Below are 18,662 nucleotides of genomic sequence, written 5' to 3' on the forward strand. Positions count from 1 at the left end.
CTATGAAGGTCATTTTAAATAAAAGCGTCTGCCAAAGCCATTAATCTGTCTGTTCTTTTGTGAAATCATTTTGATTGCCCTTAAGGTGAGATGTGAGAAATGAGAATATACAAGTGAAATATGCAAATGAGACATTATGAAAAGTATATAAAGATGCTTTTAAAGATGTATTTAAATATAAATCTATGGACACAAATAGAAAGTGCAATATAATGAACAGTTAAATGTGCATTTTGCATGTTTTCTTTCCACTACTCAGCACTTTATGAAAAGCCAAATTGCCCAAAATCTCAAAACTGGCCAATGCATGAAAAATAAATGCATGAAAAATAAACAATGTTTTTGCCTGTTGTGTCTTGCCTTAAGGTGTGATAAACAATGCTGTCAAAAAGTAACCCTTTAACACACTTATAGCTCTGCTTAATTTATTTGTTTTAATCTTCCCGGGAATCTAAGATCTGAGTTTGTAGGACTGATGATGACTTTTTGAGACATCACAATTCTAACCAGACAAACCTGCAAACAGTTCAACCCATTTTTAAGTGTAAAGCTGTTCAATGTGAAACACACAACATCATGAAAATAATATAAGGCTAACAAAAGATCAGAGGCCCGCTTCAGAAAAGAGGTTAAGCGAAAACTTTGTGTTTTTCTTTTCTTTTTTTTATCGGCTATGTTGCTAAATTACAGCATGACTGTTATTAATGGCATAGTAGTTAACAGAGTGCATTTTATTTGTGGTAGTTCTACTTAAAAAGGTTTGATTTTTCAGGGAACTCAAAGCTCTTCATGATAAACTGCAAAGAAGCATCAAGCAACTGAACTCAGAATGTGATGAAAATGTTCCAACTCTCAATCATAAGATAAAGGAGCTGAAGGACATCACTGCTGACCTGGAATCCGTGCACAAGGTCACTAGGTGGGCAGTTTGTCAGGAACAGTAATAGCAGCAGCTGCAGGAATCATAGCACTAGTGGGGTTGTTTTTGGCCCCGTTCACGTTTGGTGTTTCGTTGGCTGTTTAGCTGCAACAGTAGCAGGTACAGCATGTACCATCACTAACATGATCAAGCAGAAAAACCTACGTCAGACTATTAAGAAGATCACAGATGATTTTCAGAATATAATCAACGCAATAATTACACATCTGAAGATGTGTAATCAATTAATTAGAATTAGAATCAATTTCTAACATCATAGAAGATATTCAGAAGAAGTGGGTTTCTGAATCAGATGTGATGCTCCCGACAACTGTGGGTACACTGGAAACTCTTTTTGGCATTTCATCGATTGCAACTGAATTACGAATGGCTAAAATTGGGAACGTGACCACGAGAGCTGCCAGAGCTCTCAAAATTGCTGGGATAACAACTAGCACAATCTCAGCTCTATTTCTGTTTTTAGATGTGTATTGTGTTGTTCAAGATTCAACAGAGATCTCTGAAATGAATCAACCAGCAGACAAGAGAAAAGCAGAACATATCAAGTCAGAGACTTTGAAATGTAGTCATCATATAAAGAAGGAGACTCTGAACGATATTGAAAGTGCAAGAGATACAATTAATGGAGAACAATGTGAGCAGTGTGGCAGTGTGCACATAATGGGTGTTAAATGAACACCGCTAGGTGCATATATGAGTAATATTTCAATGTTTAGAACTAGTTTAGTTATTTCAAACAACACCTAACACCGTGTCCTAACTACACGTGATGCGACAAGCAATTTGACGAAAACACACATTTTAGTTGATCAAGTTTAAGAGCAAAAACTACATTGCGAGGCCAAACACAGAGGGAACACTGTGAAATATCTGCTGTGATTTAGTAGTTCATGTTTTACTAGTACTAATTCTAAAAAAAAAGCATGTTACTTATACTATGCTTTTCAGCAGTATGTCGTAAAACAACATCAATCAAAGAATGTCAATATTGTTCTTCCTTCCTTAACTGTAATTCACATCTTTTATAATCATACTTTAGTTTATATATATATACATATAATATGTTAATTAAGACAATACTATTTTACACTTAAAAAATAAATAAATAAATAAAGTAAGACAGTGAATTATGTTATAAATCAAAAGCAGTGTATCCTGCTGGTTTCCCTGTTGATTTCTTAATTAGAAACTAATAAACAAATGTAAAATGGTACCACTGAAATTGGTATGTATTTGTATTAACTAATGTTAACAAAGATGAATACATACTATAACTACTACTGCATTAGTTAGTGCATTAACTAATGCGACCGTGTTGTAAAGTGTTTCCAGGATCTTTCTTAAACTGACTGATGTTTTTGAAGAATTATGATAAAGCTGCTTAAAATCAGCTGTTGGTATTCAATTATTAAATAGTACTTGAATAAAAAATATACCTCAAATGACTGTATCTACAGTTACGTTATGTACATTAAAAAATGAAAGTACTTTGCCATGTAGGTGTTTTTTTTCCTCTTATTTATCTGTTTTTATTTGCTGTCACGTACAGTAAAGCTCCCATGAAAGGGAACCACATTAGTCACATGTGAAACTCGTTCACAAAACTACCTCGAGGTGGCGTAAAGAGACCGGTTCCATTTTTGCACAGCTGTGTCAGATATGTGACATAAAATGGAGATCAAATCACATTAGTCACATGTGAAACTCGTTCACAAAACTACCTCAGAGACCGGTTCCATTTTTGCACAGCTGTGTCAGATATGTGACATAAAATGGAGATCAAATGATGAAATAAATGACTGGGTTGAGGTTGATCGGCCTTTACCTTTCTTAAACAAGCAGAGCGACACAGACGGCGATGATCAAGGAAAGAATGGGCTGTAAAAACTATTTCTGTAAGGCCAAAGGTCAAAGAAGAAAGTCATTGTTTCACATAGAGAGGTGTAAGATTTTACAGTTACAGTGAATTATTACACTGGGAAAAAAAGGCTACCTATTGCATTCAGTTTGTGAAGTCAACTAATTGTCTTATTTAAATGGCTCTTTCTGACAATTTGAATACTTTTTGTGTGTAATGAGTAACAGGCAGTCTACTAAATTAAATAATTCTTGTCAAGACAACTAAAATTGTTTTTTTTTTTTTTTCATCTTTACAATTTATTTACATAACCCACTACACGATGTGCACCCACTACATGGGCATCAGTTGCCTCTTAAAACTAGAGGCAAATAAGTTACGCTGATAACTTACCCCTGGCAATTATATGAAATCCAAACGTTTCAATGATCTCCACATACTGTATAAGGAGGTAACCTGCAGTTGTTACCTTAAAGCACTATGCCTGATTTAACCTGAAGAGAAGAAAAAAAGAATAGTTGAATTGAATAATTGTTTTACTAACAGTCACTAAATTTTTCCTGCTTGTATTTTATGAGCCAGGCCTATTTATATTCTCCTTATTCACATGTTGCTCCTGTGATACATTTATAAAATTCATACCGTCTTTTTTTCTGTATTTAAGTCACAAATTAACCATTGGTCACGCTAGCTAGTTTACTCCGATCAAACAGGTTTCATTAGTTTGCACTCTGCTAATTCTACATTCATCAAATGTGTTGTGATTTAAATAATCAAGATGTCATAAATTCAACAAAACACATTCAATCTACATGTAATGGATAGTGAAAGCATAATACAGTTTTAATTTCCTCAAGTGTGAGATGCTGATTTTAAGGACTGTGTCACTGACAGACAGAGCAATTTCAGCTTGAGTCTCTGATCAAAGTACAAATAAATTCACGCATCCTTTTCTAAGCACAATATAAATACATCCGTGTCAAGTCGTATATCACAAGAAAGCTCTCGTTCTCAGAAATTTGACGATGTAGATTATTTCATTGTGTGATAATCACAGATCGAATTATCTTTGATAGAATCGCGATGTAAAATTTGGTCACCTCTGAGCGAATTTACATTTATACTCGTAGCACTCAGCCACAAACAGCCACAGATATCTATATACTCTATATTATCTTTTAGATTAGGATCTCTTCTTTCAAACAAGACCATTTCCACGTTTCTGCGTGCTTCCATCGGTGAGATATATAGCGTTTTGTCCAGGTTCAGAAAAAGACGCTGGTCTGGAAACAGGCGCTCTTCATGTCCAAAGCGCGCACAGCCAGCGCGTCTGATGTTCTAGAGCTCTGTGGTCGCTTGTGCAATTGGTCAGATTACAGTCTGTCATTTCAGAGCCGTGAAATTTGACACCTCTGCGTCACTCGAGGGGGAGAGGGGGGTCTTGCATCCGGGTCTGTGCCTGTGGGGGGGTTTATGGGCTCTGTAGTTTATTTGAATGTTTTGAAGGCGAGATTCACTCACAGAAATAATTCAACTGATTGAAGAATAACACAATATGTGCAATTTTGTCCAATTCGCTTGTGCCATTTTGTATATTACTACTTAGAAAAACATAAAAATGAAACATAATTCAATTAATAATCAATTAAAGTGCTTATGGCACAGAATAATAGAGGATTGTGGGGATAATGTGTTTTATAGAGGCTGTTTTTGCAAGGGAAACTCACAATGACACATTTAGATGCAAAAATTGACAATTTCACTTGCTTCACAAATAATGTAGTAACTCCTGTTTAGAAGCTGTTATTTGAAAGATTCTTTTTTCTGGTACTTTTTGGCATCTAGTGGCATCAAACAAAGTAAATTGCACAGAGTTGAGCCTAATAGAACCTGAATTACAGATTTTAAAAAACAAATTACTTTTAAATCTCAAAAAGCGCCTATGTTTTTTTTGTGTTTATAGTAATATTTGAAAAGTATATAATGTTATTTATAAAGAATTACACTCATATTTTGTAGTTCAAAGGGTTTTATTTACAATGAAACCATTTTTTCAAAGGGTTTTCTTTACAATTAAACCATTTTTTTTTATTTCCTCCATTGTATGTGTGCAGAGTAAACATTTGAATTTGAGTATGTTAAATTTAGGTGCAAATACCAAAAAACGCCCAGAGCTTAAGTGGTTTTAACTTTGAACAATGAATGCAAATGAACAGATTCTAAGGTGTGTAAACATCACAATGAAACTGAAACATGAATTTGCTTTGGAAAAAAATGATAAAAAACAAGCAGAGTGAAAACTGTGCCTCTGCATTTCATCAATCAACACTGAGAAATATCCATTACATTGTAAACTTTTAGCCTTAAGATGTTTTGTGAATACGGCCCCTGGATTCTAAAATCCTGTCTTATGTTTGGAACTTTAAGACACACCGGATTTCGAAAATGTTTTACCCTCGTGATCTGATCAAACTGAGCATGTCTGGAGGGGGAAGGGTTTAGCTTCCATTAAAGATCTTTGTGTTTTCATCCTTTAGTCAGTTAACTGAGAAATTTGATTTGCCTCATGCACACTTTTTTTAGTTAGTTAGTTACAATTTAGACAAAAATTGCATTTTTGAACTCGGAGAAGCATGTTTTTTGACATATTTTGGAATCCTCCTGATTACAAGGCATCTTATTTTTAAAATGTCTTTGTTTATTTGAAAGCTGCATCACAGTCCCTACCGTGAGATTTAAAGTGGCCTGTGGGAGGAAGACCTGAGAGCTGAGCTCTCCAAAGACAAGATAAGTGCTCGGCTACGATACAGGCCTGCTCAGTCAACAGCATCCAAATCAAATTAGTTAACTGCTTACATTACACTAAAGCCAAGTTGCATCAAATTGTCCCGTCTGTTTCACCAGTGTGTGACAGCTGCAAGGTGGTGGAGGATACAGCTTCTTTCTGGTTTTGCTTTATTGTCTCAGTTTTGGTCATATTTGAATGGTACCTCAAGGCTTACAATAGGCCTCTTCCAGCGGATGCTGAACTTGCCCTCTTTGGCCTCTCTCAGCACACCTCTTGCCTCCAGGGAACATTACAACAGTCTCTAACTCTAGGTATGATCATGGCCAAGAGACTTGTGCAGGAAATCACCCACACCCCTTTCCTTGGTGGATTACAGACATGTTATTCAGATGGAGAGGGCTAATTCTATCGAAAAGTTTTCTGTTGTTTTGGGTTCATTTTTTGGACATTTGGATGAGTTAGCATGTCAGTCTGAACCCAGCGACTCTTCTGAGGTCCAAGCTACACATCCCAAAAAAGTGTCTATGGTCTCTTTAATCTTATCCACAATCATCTTGAACTGAAGAGCTGTTTCTTTCATCTGCAGAATAAATTTCAAGGTTTCCGATTTGATTTCTTCCGCTTTTCTCTCATCTGCTGGTTGATTCATTTCAGAGAGCTCTGTCGAATCTTGAACAATGCAATAAACATCAAGAGCAAGAAACAGAGCCGAGAGTGCGCCAGCAGCCGCCGCTGTCGTACGGAGCCTGTGCTTCAGTCGAGAATGACCCACAAAAGATTGAAAATATGCTGCACCATGTTGCTTTATTTCAATTAAGGCATTCTACTTTTTGTTTGAAAGCTGTAGCTGCAAGTCATTTGCCCATTTGTTATGATGTAGTTTTTAAGGCTGGGTGTGTGCAAGACATACAGTATAATAACGCTTATACGATGCATTTAGGAGACGGCCAAACTGCACTCAGTGGCCACGTGATGCAGATATAATTATGGTCCGTGACACTGGCTCAGATCCCGTGAAAAGGACAAGTCTTTGTGACTGTATGTTGTCCTCAAGTTCAAAAAGCCGCTCAGTTTGCACTCTAATAGAGTCTTACGTTCCAGCTGATGCTGTAAAAGGAGGGCAGATGTAAACACATGACAGGATGACTGAAATAAAAAAAAAATAAAAAAAAAACATTTATTATTATGTGGCACTTAAAAATATATTTGGCACCTTTCGGTTGCTCCTTGATTGATTGATTGATTGATTGATTGATTGATTGATTGATTGATTGATTGATTGATTGATTGATTGATTGATGTCTGGAGGCCTGTTGAATTTGACACCAGGTTGTGCTTTCTGAGGGTCATTTGTTGTTTTAATTGAACAAGATTAATCCAGTTTAATTATGTGCACATTTGATTTGGCACAGGTTTTACACCGAATGCCCTTCCTGATGCAACCCAACACTGAGAGTGCACTAACTTGTGCAACACCAGTGCTGGGACACACACACACTACAATGACCAATTTAGCATATCCAGTCCACCTAACATGCATGTCTTTGAACTGTTGGGGAAATTCAACACACAATTAATGCAAATCACAAATGCATCATGCAGCTCACTGACTCACTGTTGAATGAAGGAAGCCAAAGTAGACTCTGATCTGAAGAGCTGTTGTCGCCACTGGAGTCAAACAGTCTGTGATGGTCATCCATTCTAGGAAGAAGTTTACTTGCCTCCCTTTATATTTAAAAGTTCCTTAACAATGAATTACAAAATTGAATAATAACATTATTGATCATTTTTGACACAATGTTTTTTGTTTTATACTTCAATGATTTTGAGGCCAAATAACACACTTAGTCTCTTTCATTAATTGATATTCTCCATTTTTAGTAATCGAGTAACCACATGATTCTGTTAACTGTAAACATTTGTAATGTAGACATGCTGTAATATTATTAAAAACAACATGAAAACCCGAAAACACAATATAATTTCATCATCTGTATGTAGTAAGAATTACAACAAGCCCTCAGAGCTCATGCATTATTGTGTTCTTGTAATTATAACATTCTGATCAGTGGTTTAATCTGCATCTCTCAATCATATCTTTATAAGCATGCAGACGTCCCACTGTCTCAGAATGTTCTCTGGATAAAGTTGTATTCTCTCTCTCTCATGTATCGGACAATAATCAGACCCACTCACTTAGGAATATCATTTCAAAAGAAAGCAGATATGAATTCCTTCATCCATAATGTAGCAGTATTATAATGGACTTAAAAAGTACTTGTCACACCCAGACAAAAATAAAAATGAAAATTCAGTAATGCAAAAGGCAGAAAAATATGAATGCATGAATGCAAAGAAATGACCTTACCTGGACAATGAAAACGGATAATATTGATGACCTTTCTCAGTACATTTCTATGAGTTTTCTAGCCGTATATTATCAGTAATTCAGATTTATGTCCACTAATATCCGATTGTCTGCGAAATCTCTTCGGATATAGTTACTACTCACACAATTATTTTTTAGTTTAGATTCTGTCATTGGCGCTGTTGGTTAATAATCTACTACAATCAAGCAATATCACACTCTTATGACTCAATTGTGATTGGTTCCTGTACGAGGCCAAAGGTGCAATTCAGAACAGCAAGTGTCTTATTACCTTTAATATGATCATATAACAGAAAAGAATATGCAAAGCAGTCAGAAGACTCAAGTCTAAATTAAAATCAGTGTACTGCCACAGTGATTAATGTAACTATGTACATTTCATACAATGCATTATTGTGATTTTGTTCATTATCATACAGTATATAGACTCATAGCACGTCATTTAAAGCATCCTAGATCAATTTTCCACTGAGGGAGAATTTGTTAGGACTTGTGTCAGCTGATGTTTTCTTCAGCTGATTGATTTTATTTACTCACATCACTAAAATCAGTGAGAGTCTGACTATAATTCTCACAGTTCACTTTAAACATGTTGAAACTGCATTTTGTATGTTGTCTCTTGTCGAGGTTTAACTTTGGACCCTGAATGAATGTGTAAGCATTTAGTGGCATTATGAAGCAGTATAATATATTTCATTACAAATGTTTGAACCTTTGTTTATGATTTTAGGTGAACAAAATATAATATGTAGCTTATCTGAACCAAAATAAGTCCAAATAAAAAAGCACAAAATTGACTTTTATGGACAAACTGCTATATATTTTTTGTGACAATAATTAACCATGTTTCGCTATCCTCAGGGGGCAGTTGTTCAAAAAGTTTAATCTGGATCAGAATGATCTGGATTTGGAAATCCAATGTTTTGCTATCCAGGATCAGGTAACCCATCTCAATTGTGTGCCGGTTTTTCAAAGCAAAACTAGATTACTAGTGCTCTACGGAGCCCCTGAAGGGACAAGGTGATGGAAAATAAATAAATAAAGAGATGGAAAAAAATGCCCATGTTTTGCATTGCATTTTCACAAATAAATACTTCTGACTGGTCCATCTCTGATGATTATGCCAGTGTAGTTTACAATCAGTGATAAAAAAAAATAATAGTAATAAATAAATATAATATTTTTGTGTGATATTGACAGCTGTTTTGGGATTTGGGGATATATTACGTGGTACAATCGTTGTATTTTTTGGACCAATTTTTAAGTTTTATTAAATTTTTGTTCCTGAAACCCACCCTGGGATCAGAATAATCACATTTTTTATTTTGTGATCTAATCTGAATATTCAAGATATGATCCATTCCGATGGCCAAAATCCGATCAGATTACTTTTGAACAACTGACCCCAGATTGCTAATAACACATTTAGAGCTATTTAAAGAAGTACTTTGTACTCTGTCAAAGTTTTCAGTTGATTAAAAGACTCATTTTGGAGTAACAAGTTAAAGTCACCATACGATGACCATAAGTTATTAGAGTATGTTTTCTGAATGATTTATCCGTGCATGTCAGTTACGTTTGTTAAATTCATGTGTCCTTATAATACTGAATCAAAATAACTTCCAGAGACTTTACAGCTATTCTATTCTAATTATTTTCTATTCTATTTCTATTTGGCGAACTACTAAAATTGGGAAAGTGGTTGCAAATGTCAAACCAATTAAATACTTACACTGTCTATTTTGCTATTTGTTTATCATTGTCTGTAAAAGCGGGAAAAAGCCATCAGAAGGCTCAGAAATATCCTAAGTGTCCACATAACCATTCACCATGTCTGTCACCACTATGCACTACATTTCCCACGGTCCTCCTTGGCCATCACCTGCTCACTCTGTTCAATCACCACACCTGTTAGCAATCAATCCATGTCACTATATAAGCAAGCACCATACACACACTCATTGTCTGGTCTCATCATGACTAGGACTGTTTAATCATCTCTGCCAATTGGTTTCGCCGTATGTTGAGTAGTGATGGCGAGATGATGCATTGAAGGTTTTTCAGCCAAGTCGTTCACAAAAGGGTTAATTTCTCGAGGCTTCATTTGCTCACAATACCACCTGGTGGCCAAAGAGTGTAAAACAAGCAGATACATTACAGATGACCTGATGTGATCTATGATACACTGTGTTGCGCCAGTTAAGGCTTAGAAATAATGAAGAAGAAAAAAAAAATCCACATAGATGTGTATTTTATAATGATTGTATAACATAATATAACATAACTGTGTAATAAACGTATTGGCTTGAAATGAAAGGGGCTATTAAATGTTTGTGAATCAAGTCTTTGCTCATAATAGGCAGGAGGGGCAATATTATTAGTCTAAAACTGGAAAGTGGCTGAGTTTAACAGGGCAGAGGACTGTGAATTTACAAGATTTGAACCATTTCCTGAACCAGTCTATTCACAGAAATACAGATCTTATATAGGCATGTCGAGGGGAGTTTTCACCCTCTTAACCAATGAGGATAGGGGGACATACCCATACAGGATGTTTTTCCCAAGAACATGTGTTTTGTATAAAATTGCCACATATACAGAAAAACATATCCATATAAGGAATAGACTTCCTGGCGACAGAGGCTGAACCCCCCTTATAAATCAGCACAAACTCCTTTACCTTGAATATTGAGTAAGAGACATTCAAACACCATACAAGAGAGAGAGAGAACAGATAGAGGAGGGGTGATTCAGAGAAGGAGAGAGAAAGAGTGAGAAAGGAGGGGGGAGGCATTCTCAAAACAGAGAGGGTTTTCTAACACAGTCTGACTAAGCGAGGCTTCAGACGTCATCAATGGCATCATTGCTCTAAAGCGATTCAAGCCTCAATACGTGCTTCACTGAAAGCTGCCGGGATTTCTCGACACACGCTCCGAAGCCTCGGCACAGAACGTAACATGTTGATTCATTCAGAAGGACTCACCCATCTGCTTTCACTGGATACTTACCTGAGTTCTTCCTGTCTTCAGCCCCGTCAACCAGCACCTACAATACATAAGGACTCCTCATCATTCAGTTAAGTTTGCCATTATTATTTGGATACCCACTCACCTGCTTGCATCTCACCTAGGACCACCTGCGTTCTTCCTCAAAAACAATGTAGGTTTAATTTCATCGACCTTTCTCAGTTTATACCATCTGCACTGTGATTGGCTGGATTAGTTCCACCTTGTCATTGTGTCACTCACATTACGAGATCACGTGGTGATAATATCAAACCGGTTTGAAAATGTCGTAGCGTCTGTGAAAGCTCGAGACAGGTTCGGATCACGTTGCTGACCTGCTCATACTTAACGAGCTTCGGCGACCGCAATGAGCACCGATTTGGTCACGATCTGGGGGTTTTGTCGCAGCCTCTGGAAATCTGTCCGGGACAGCAAAATCCAGCCAAGAATCCTGTAGTGTGAGCTTGCCATAAGTTCCATAAGTGCCATAATTTCTAAATTAGATTTCTCTTTTGTAGACCATATCATAAATCCAGGTCCTCCAGCACTTTACAGACTGAATAAAGAGAGAGCAAAACATTTATTGGAATCAGAAAAAGGTCAGACAATGGACAAAAGGATGAGGGGGAAAAAAACAAGCAGAACAAAGTCATACTGCTGGTGGGAGAAACCAGAGCTGGGAAACCACCCTCATCAACACCATGATCAACTACTACACTGAGATCACTGTTTATGAGGTGTTTGTTGAAGAAAGCCCAACATCTCTGACCATCATTGATACTCCAGGATACGCAGACACTGAAGGATACGAGAAAGACAGAGATTTCTGAGTATCTGAGCAGATTATTCTCAGATGAGGATGGGATTCATTACATTGATGCAGTGTGTTTTGAAGGGCTGCTGGTGGGTCTAAACTCATGAAGTGTTCAGTCATGAAGAACAACCACTGCATTGTGTGTCCAGGGAAGTGTCTTTACACATCAGAGAGGATAAAACATATGTGATGATGACAAAGGATGTAAAAATGATGAGCTCAAACCAGAGTATGAACACGCTGGCGAAAATAATTTGACCAGCTCTGACAAAAAAGTATGAAATTAATAATAAAAGGTAACATAAAAGTAAGAGTCTGAGAATAAAAGAAAAATAGAAGAAAAATTGGACAGTGATCTGAGAAAACATTAAAAATGAAAAAGTTCAACCTGCTGCATGAAGCTTATATGATCCTCAAGAGTCTGTGTAAGATCTCATTAAAAGCAGACAGCGCTTTCACTCTTCATAAAGTTATATATTGATTCCCAGACTGAAGGAGGAGGGAAAAGATGAATGGATGAAGAACCTGGAGGATCTGAGGAAAGCTGGAGAAGAGAGGAGAAATATGTGACCCTGCCTGTGAAAACCCAGCTAAAGTCTTTTTTTTTTTTTTTGTGATTTACTGTTTTCTAGATAAAATCATCCTTCATAAAGATGTAATGGACGTTCTGTGAAAATACCTTTATATCTTTAATATTGACTGAATCAAAGATTGAAATCGTAGTGAGATTATTTGTTGAAATCAAACTTTGATGCTTGTTTCTCATAATTAGATTTCAAGACTTTAGTCTGGATTTCACAGACAGGGTCACATATGGGAGCTTTATGTCATTTGATGGAGTTTACTGGGCAAAAAAAGTTATATTTTTGGCAGCTGTAAAGGTGAAATGAATAAGCCTCAGGCGGAAGGAATCGCCTCTGCCTCTGCACTTACTCCCGATTCCTCTCAACATGGGGACAGGAGAGCTCAGTGAATACATTTGGAAAACGAAGCAACTTACACTACTCCTTTGAAAAATATATTTTGTTGTCAATTTAAAAGTAATGTTACTTTACTAGTTACTTAAAGTAATCTAATTACATACTTGTAATGTTACCCCAACACTGATCCAGTGTTTAGATTTCTGAAAATTGTGTACATTGGTGCATAGTTTAATATATAATGCCTTATTCAAACATTTCAGAAAACTTGTAGTACAGAAAATGTTTAAAAAAAATTGTGATACTAATTCGATTTTGTTTAGTTTTTTCCTATCGTATTCAGCTGGGGTGTCTCGACTCAAACACAATCAAAATGATTTCACAAAAGAACAGACACATTAATGGCTTTGGCAGACGCTTTTATTTAAAATGACCTTCATAGCATTTGAGCTACACATTTGATCAGTTTGTTTTATAAAACCAAACTGTGCTCTGCTTAGAAAGCTTTAATTGAGAAGCTTCTGGAATTATATCCAGTTTAAACATGCATGTGACATAGCAACATTTTAATTAATGGTTAAAAATGTATGCTTGGTACATCCTCTGCTTATGGTCTGCAGATCTGACCACGTCGCGACGGTCGCCTTATAGTTTGTGTATCATAGTGAACAGGCACACATTCATTATCAATGACCTCACAAGCAACAACCACATAATATCTAGCGTTATTAAGTGTAACTTCACACCGTCCATTTCTCAAAAAGCTTTCAACAATGTACACTGTGAACCTTCCCTCACTGATGCACAAGTTGCCCGTGTCTCTGACGCCTCGTCCATTGCAGATTCTCTTAATGCGATCGCTGTAGTATCCAGGGAGGAAGGACTGAAAACGTGTTCGGCCACAAAGACCCTTTCTATTTAGATAATCTGCCCAAGCCCATTCACTGTTTGTGTCAAAATTCTCTGAGAGAATATGTCGGCGATTAAAAGTAGTGTATGCGTTGTTATTCTGGGATGGCTGGCAGGGATATGCCCAGTTAGAGGAAAGAGCCCGTTTCTCTCGGCTGAATGTGACATTATTCAATCCATCAGTGAACACCAGAGTCATGAGGAGCACGAGGAACACCTCCGTTCTCATCCTGAAAACATATGAAGGAGATGATTAGAGCTGCACAGGTCGCTGAAATATGTATGGGAAGCAGAAAGGTCTATAACAAGTTTTATGTAGATAATATCTCAAAAGATTTAAATATAATTTGTAATTAATTTAATATGTATTTTTAATATTAAAACTTAATTTAGAAGTTTTAATGTTTTGATATTTAATAACTGTTTTAAATGGTTTTGACCAGCACAGCCTAAAGATGATCTAACTCAAATTTGTTAAAGATCTGATTCAAGCTGTTGAACAAGTTTTATACTAGTACATGTTCAACCAAATTTGCACATTATTGTCAAAATAACAAAACATTAATCACATCATAATTCAGATTCAGTATGCTTTCTAAATTCATTTTAACTAAGACACAGAATAGTGTCAGATTACCTGCTGAGTTCATAAATCTTATGAAGTTCATAGAACTTAAAAAATGTAAATCCTTGATTAGATTTAGTTTAACTAGTCTCACTTCCCTCTTAAAAGCTGGTTTGATATGTTGTGCTCAATGTACAATGTGTCAAACTGTGTGAAGTGTTTCTTCTCATGCAAGCAGTTTGTGTTTGACATCAACATTTGCTGCAGTGTAACATATCATATAATTATTTATTTTGTCAAATAAAAGACTAAAATTTTACTACTAAACTAACTAAACTAAGCTTAATATCTTAATGTGAAGAATGAGATGCATTAGAAGATCCTTCAGTATCTGAACTTCAGGAGTTACAAGTTAAACTTCATCTGTACTGAATGCAGATTTACCTTTGTGCTGTTCTTGAGTTTGTGTGAATGAAAGAGTCTCGATGAGTCTGAGCTGAAGATCAGAAAGTGTCTTGAGACGCTCACTGGACTGATATTTATTGGCTTGAAGAAAGCTGGGTGTGAACATGCATCACAAGCACGTTTCCTGCCTTCAAGCTAAATTTAGTGTCAAGTCAAGTCAAGTCAAGTCAACTTTATTTATATAGCGCTTTTAACAATACAGATTGTGACAAAGCAACTGAACAGTATTAATTAGGAAAATAGTGTCAATAATGCAAAATGACAATAGTAAACACTCATTTTTCAGTTAAAGACAGTTCATCATTGAATTCAGTGATGTCAACATCCAGCTTAGTTCAGTTTAAATAATATCTTTGCAATCATGTCAACGATAACGCTGGAAATGAAGTGTCCCCAACTAAGCAAGCCAGAGGCGACAGCGGCAAGGAACCAAAACCCCATCGGTGACAGAATGGAGAAAAAACCTTGGGAGAAACCAGGCTCAGGCGGGGGGCCAGTTCTCCTCTGACCAGACGAACCAGCAGAACGGAAAAATCAATATAAGACGTAATAAAACAGACGATGAACAATATTAACAGCAATTATTATATGATGCAATCAAACTTATAGCAAAATGTGGTAGTTCTGTATGTTGTTTCAGGGTTGGCATCATCTGAGGTCCTCTGAGGGGTTGCATCATCTCTTCTCAGGTGTTCTGGATCCAGACTGAAGCTTGTGTAAATCCTAGTTACCACGGGATGTTAATCCCGTGGCAAAAGACAGAGAAACAAATACAAACATAATTAGCGTAGCTGCTGTTCCAACCAAGCAAAAATGATTTGTTTAACCCAAACTAACGAATAATAATGTGCATTTGATTAGATATAACTGCAGTAAAAGATTATGACTGCAGTAAAAGATTATGAGATGCATTATTTGAATGCTTGGCCAAAGAGATGTGTCTTTAATCTAGATTTAAACAGAGAGAGTGTGTCTGAACCCCGAACGGTATCAGGAAGGCTATTCCAGAGTTTGGGAGCCAAATGCGAAAAAGCTCTACCTCCTTTAGTGGACTTTGATATCCTAGGTACTACCAAAAGTCCAGAATTTTGCGACCTTAGAGAGCGTGATGGATTGTAGCGTGGTAGAAGACTAGTTAGGTACGCAGGAGCTAACCCATTAAGGGCCTTATAGGCAAGTAATAATATTTTGTAACTGATACGGAACTTAACAGGTAGCCAGTGCAGAGACTGTAAAATTGGGGTAATATGATCATATTTTCTTGACCTGGTAAGGACTCTAGCCGCTGCATTTTGGACTACCTGTAGCTTGTTTATTGAAGATGCAGGACAACCACCTAGAAGTGCATTACAATAGTCCAGTCTAGAGGTCATGAATGCATGAACTAGCTTTTCTGCATCAGAAACAGGTAACATGTTTCGTAACTTGGCAATGTTTCTAAGATGGAAGAATGCCGTTTTTGTAACATGGGAAATATGATTTTCAAAAGACAAGTTGCTATCTAATATAACACCCAGATTTTTGACTGTAGAGGAAGTAACCGTGCATCCGTCTAGTTGCAAATTGTAATCCACGAGATTCGGCGTACTGTCTTTTGGTCCAATAAGTAATATCTCTGTCTTATCCGAATTTAATAGGAGAAAATTATTGGTCATCCATTCTTTTACATTTTTAACACACTCCGTTAGCTTAGATAATTTAGAAGTTTCATCTGGTCTTGTTGAGATATAAAGTTGAGTATCATCGGCCAAACAAAACACAAAATAGAGACCGCGGTCTTATATTAACTTTTTGATATTTTGGCCAAAAGAAAGCTTTAAATTCTGTATTATTCATGAAATCACTTAAGAAACCGAGAACTTTCACGGCAAGAGTGAGCAATTAAAATCTTTCCCACTACTCTATTTTTCTGAAATAGATAGGTTAAACGGAAAGCTTCTCACTCTTCGTCCCACATATAAAATGTGAGGAAAACAGATTAATGCCAAATATGACACAATCAAATTGCAAACGAGAATAAATTCAATTTCTCTTACAGACAGGAAGAAAAAGAAAACATTTTCTTACCTGTCTTTTTGAGAAATTCCGGAAGGACGAGCCCCCACTTGTTAATAAAAATAACAATTTGGTCCCTCGATATTCTCTTTGCCACCGTGAAATTTTCTCCGTCTCTCCAAGTGTAAATAAATACGGCCGGGAAGTAAGAAAACACACAGTCCATGTATTCTCAATACTTCAATTTATTCACAGAAATACAGATCTTATATAGGCATGTCGAGGGGAGTTTTCACCCTCTTAACCAATGAGGATAGGGGGACATACCCATACAGGATGTTTTTCCCAAGAACATGTGTTTTGTATAAAATTGCCACATATACAGAAAAACATATCCATATAAGGAATAGACTTCCTGGCGACAGAGGCTGAACCCCCCTTCTAAATCAGCACAAACTCCTTTACCTTGAATATTGAGTAAGAGACATTCAAACACCATACAAGAGAGAGAGAGAACAGATAGAGGAGGGGTGATTCAGAGAAGGAGAGAGAAAGAGTGAGAAAGGAGGGGGGAGGCATTCTCAAAACAGAGAGTGTTTTCTAACACAGTCTGACTAAGCGAGGCTTCAGACGTCATCAATGGCATCATTGCTCTAAAGCGATTCAAGCCTCAATACGTGCTTCACTGAAAGCTGCCGGGATTTCTCGACACACGCTCCGAAGCCTCGGCACAGAACGTAACATGTTGATTCATTCAGAAGGACTCACCCATCTGCTTTCACTGGATACTTACCTGAGTTCTTCCTGTCTTCAGCCCCGCCAACCAGCACCTACAATACATAAGGACTCCTCATCATTCAGTTAAGTTTGCCATTATTATTTGGATACCCACTCACCTGCTTGCATCTCACCTAGGACCACCTGCGTTCTTCCTCAAAAACAATGTAGGTTTAATTTCATCGACCTTTCTCAGTTTATACCATCTGCACTGTGATTGGCTGGATTAGTTCCACCTTGTCATTGTGTCACTCACATTACGAGATCACGTGGTGATAATATCAAACCGGTTTGAAAATGTCGTAGCGTCTGTGAAAGCTCGAGACAGGTTCGGATCACGTTGCTGACCTGCTCATACTTAACGAGCTTCGGCGACCGCAATGAGCACCGATTTGGTCACGATCTGGGGGTTTTGTCGCAGACTCTGGAAATCTGTCCGGGACAGCAAAATCCAGCCAAGAATCCTGTAGTGTGAGCTTGCCATAAGTTCCATAAGTGCCATAATTTCTAAATTAGATTTCTCTTTTGTAGACCATATCATAAATCCAGGTCCTCCAGCACTTTACAGACTGAATAAAGAGAGAGCAAAACATTTATTGGAATCAGAAAAAGGTCAGACAATGGACAAAAGGATGAGGGGGAAAAAAACAAGCAGAACAAAGTCATACTGCTGGTGGGAGAAACCAGAGCTGGGAAACCACCCTCATCAACACCATGATCAACTACTACACTGAGATCACTGTTTATGAGGTGTTTGTTGAAGAAAGCCCAACATCTCTGACCATCATTGATACTCCAGGATACGCAGACACTGAAGGATACGAGAAAGACAGAGATTTCTGAGTATCTGAGCAGATTATTCTCAGATGAGGATGGGATTCATTACATTGATGCAGTGTGTTTTGAAGGGCTGCTGGTGGGTCTAAACTCATGAAGTGTTCAGTCATGAAGAACAACCACTGCATTGTGTGTCCAGGGAAGTGTCTTTACACATCAGAGAGGATAAAACATATGTGATGATGACAAAGGATGTAAAAATGATGAGCTCAAACCAGAGTATGAACACGCTGGCGAAAATAATTTGACCAGCTCTGACAAAAAAGTATGAAATTAATAATAAAAAGTAACAAAAGTAAGAGTCTGAGAATAAAAGAAAAATAGAAGAAAAATTGGACAGTGATCTGAGAAAACGTTAAAAATGAAAAAGTTCAACCTGCTGCATGAAGCTTATATGATC

The 18,662-nt window shown here is 37.0% G+C and overlaps 1 protein-coding gene and 1 long non-coding RNA gene across 2 annotated transcripts in view; one reads left to right on the forward strand and one right to left on the reverse strand.

Moving 5' to 3' along the window:
• The window catches only part of LOC107575675 (apolipoprotein L3-like), an 11,095-nt gene extending 9,480 nt beyond the window's left edge, over positions 1-1,615 (forward strand). The window contains exons 5-7 of the mRNA XM_016262032.1: positions 864-930; positions 1,025-1,156; positions 1,425-1,615. Coding sequence (XP_016117518.1) covers positions 864-930; positions 1,025-1,156; positions 1,425-1,615 — 390 coding nt within the window. The remainder of the gene's footprint in view (positions 1-863; positions 931-1,024; positions 1,157-1,424) is intronic.
• Positions 1,616-4,142: 2,527 nt separating this feature from the next.
• LOC107575677 (uncharacterized) lies at positions 4,143-16,821 on the reverse strand. Its single transcript, XR_001607920.1, has 3 exons — positions 16,721-16,821; positions 10,420-10,425; positions 4,143-4,153 (listed from the first exon to the last, which is right to left on the reverse strand). It is a non-coding gene; the product is annotated as an uncharacterized lncRNA (long non-coding RNA).
• Positions 16,822-18,662: the final 1,841 nt, after the last annotated feature.

The sequence above is a fragment of the Sinocyclocheilus grahami genome, unplaced genomic scaffold, assembly GCF_001515645.1.
Source record: "Sinocyclocheilus grahami isolate Dianchi unplaced genomic scaffold, SAMN03320097.WGS_v1.1 scaffold2807.1, whole genome shotgun sequence".
In the NCBI taxonomy this organism is placed as follows: domain Eukaryota; kingdom Metazoa; phylum Chordata; class Actinopteri; order Cypriniformes; family Cyprinidae; genus Sinocyclocheilus; species Sinocyclocheilus grahami.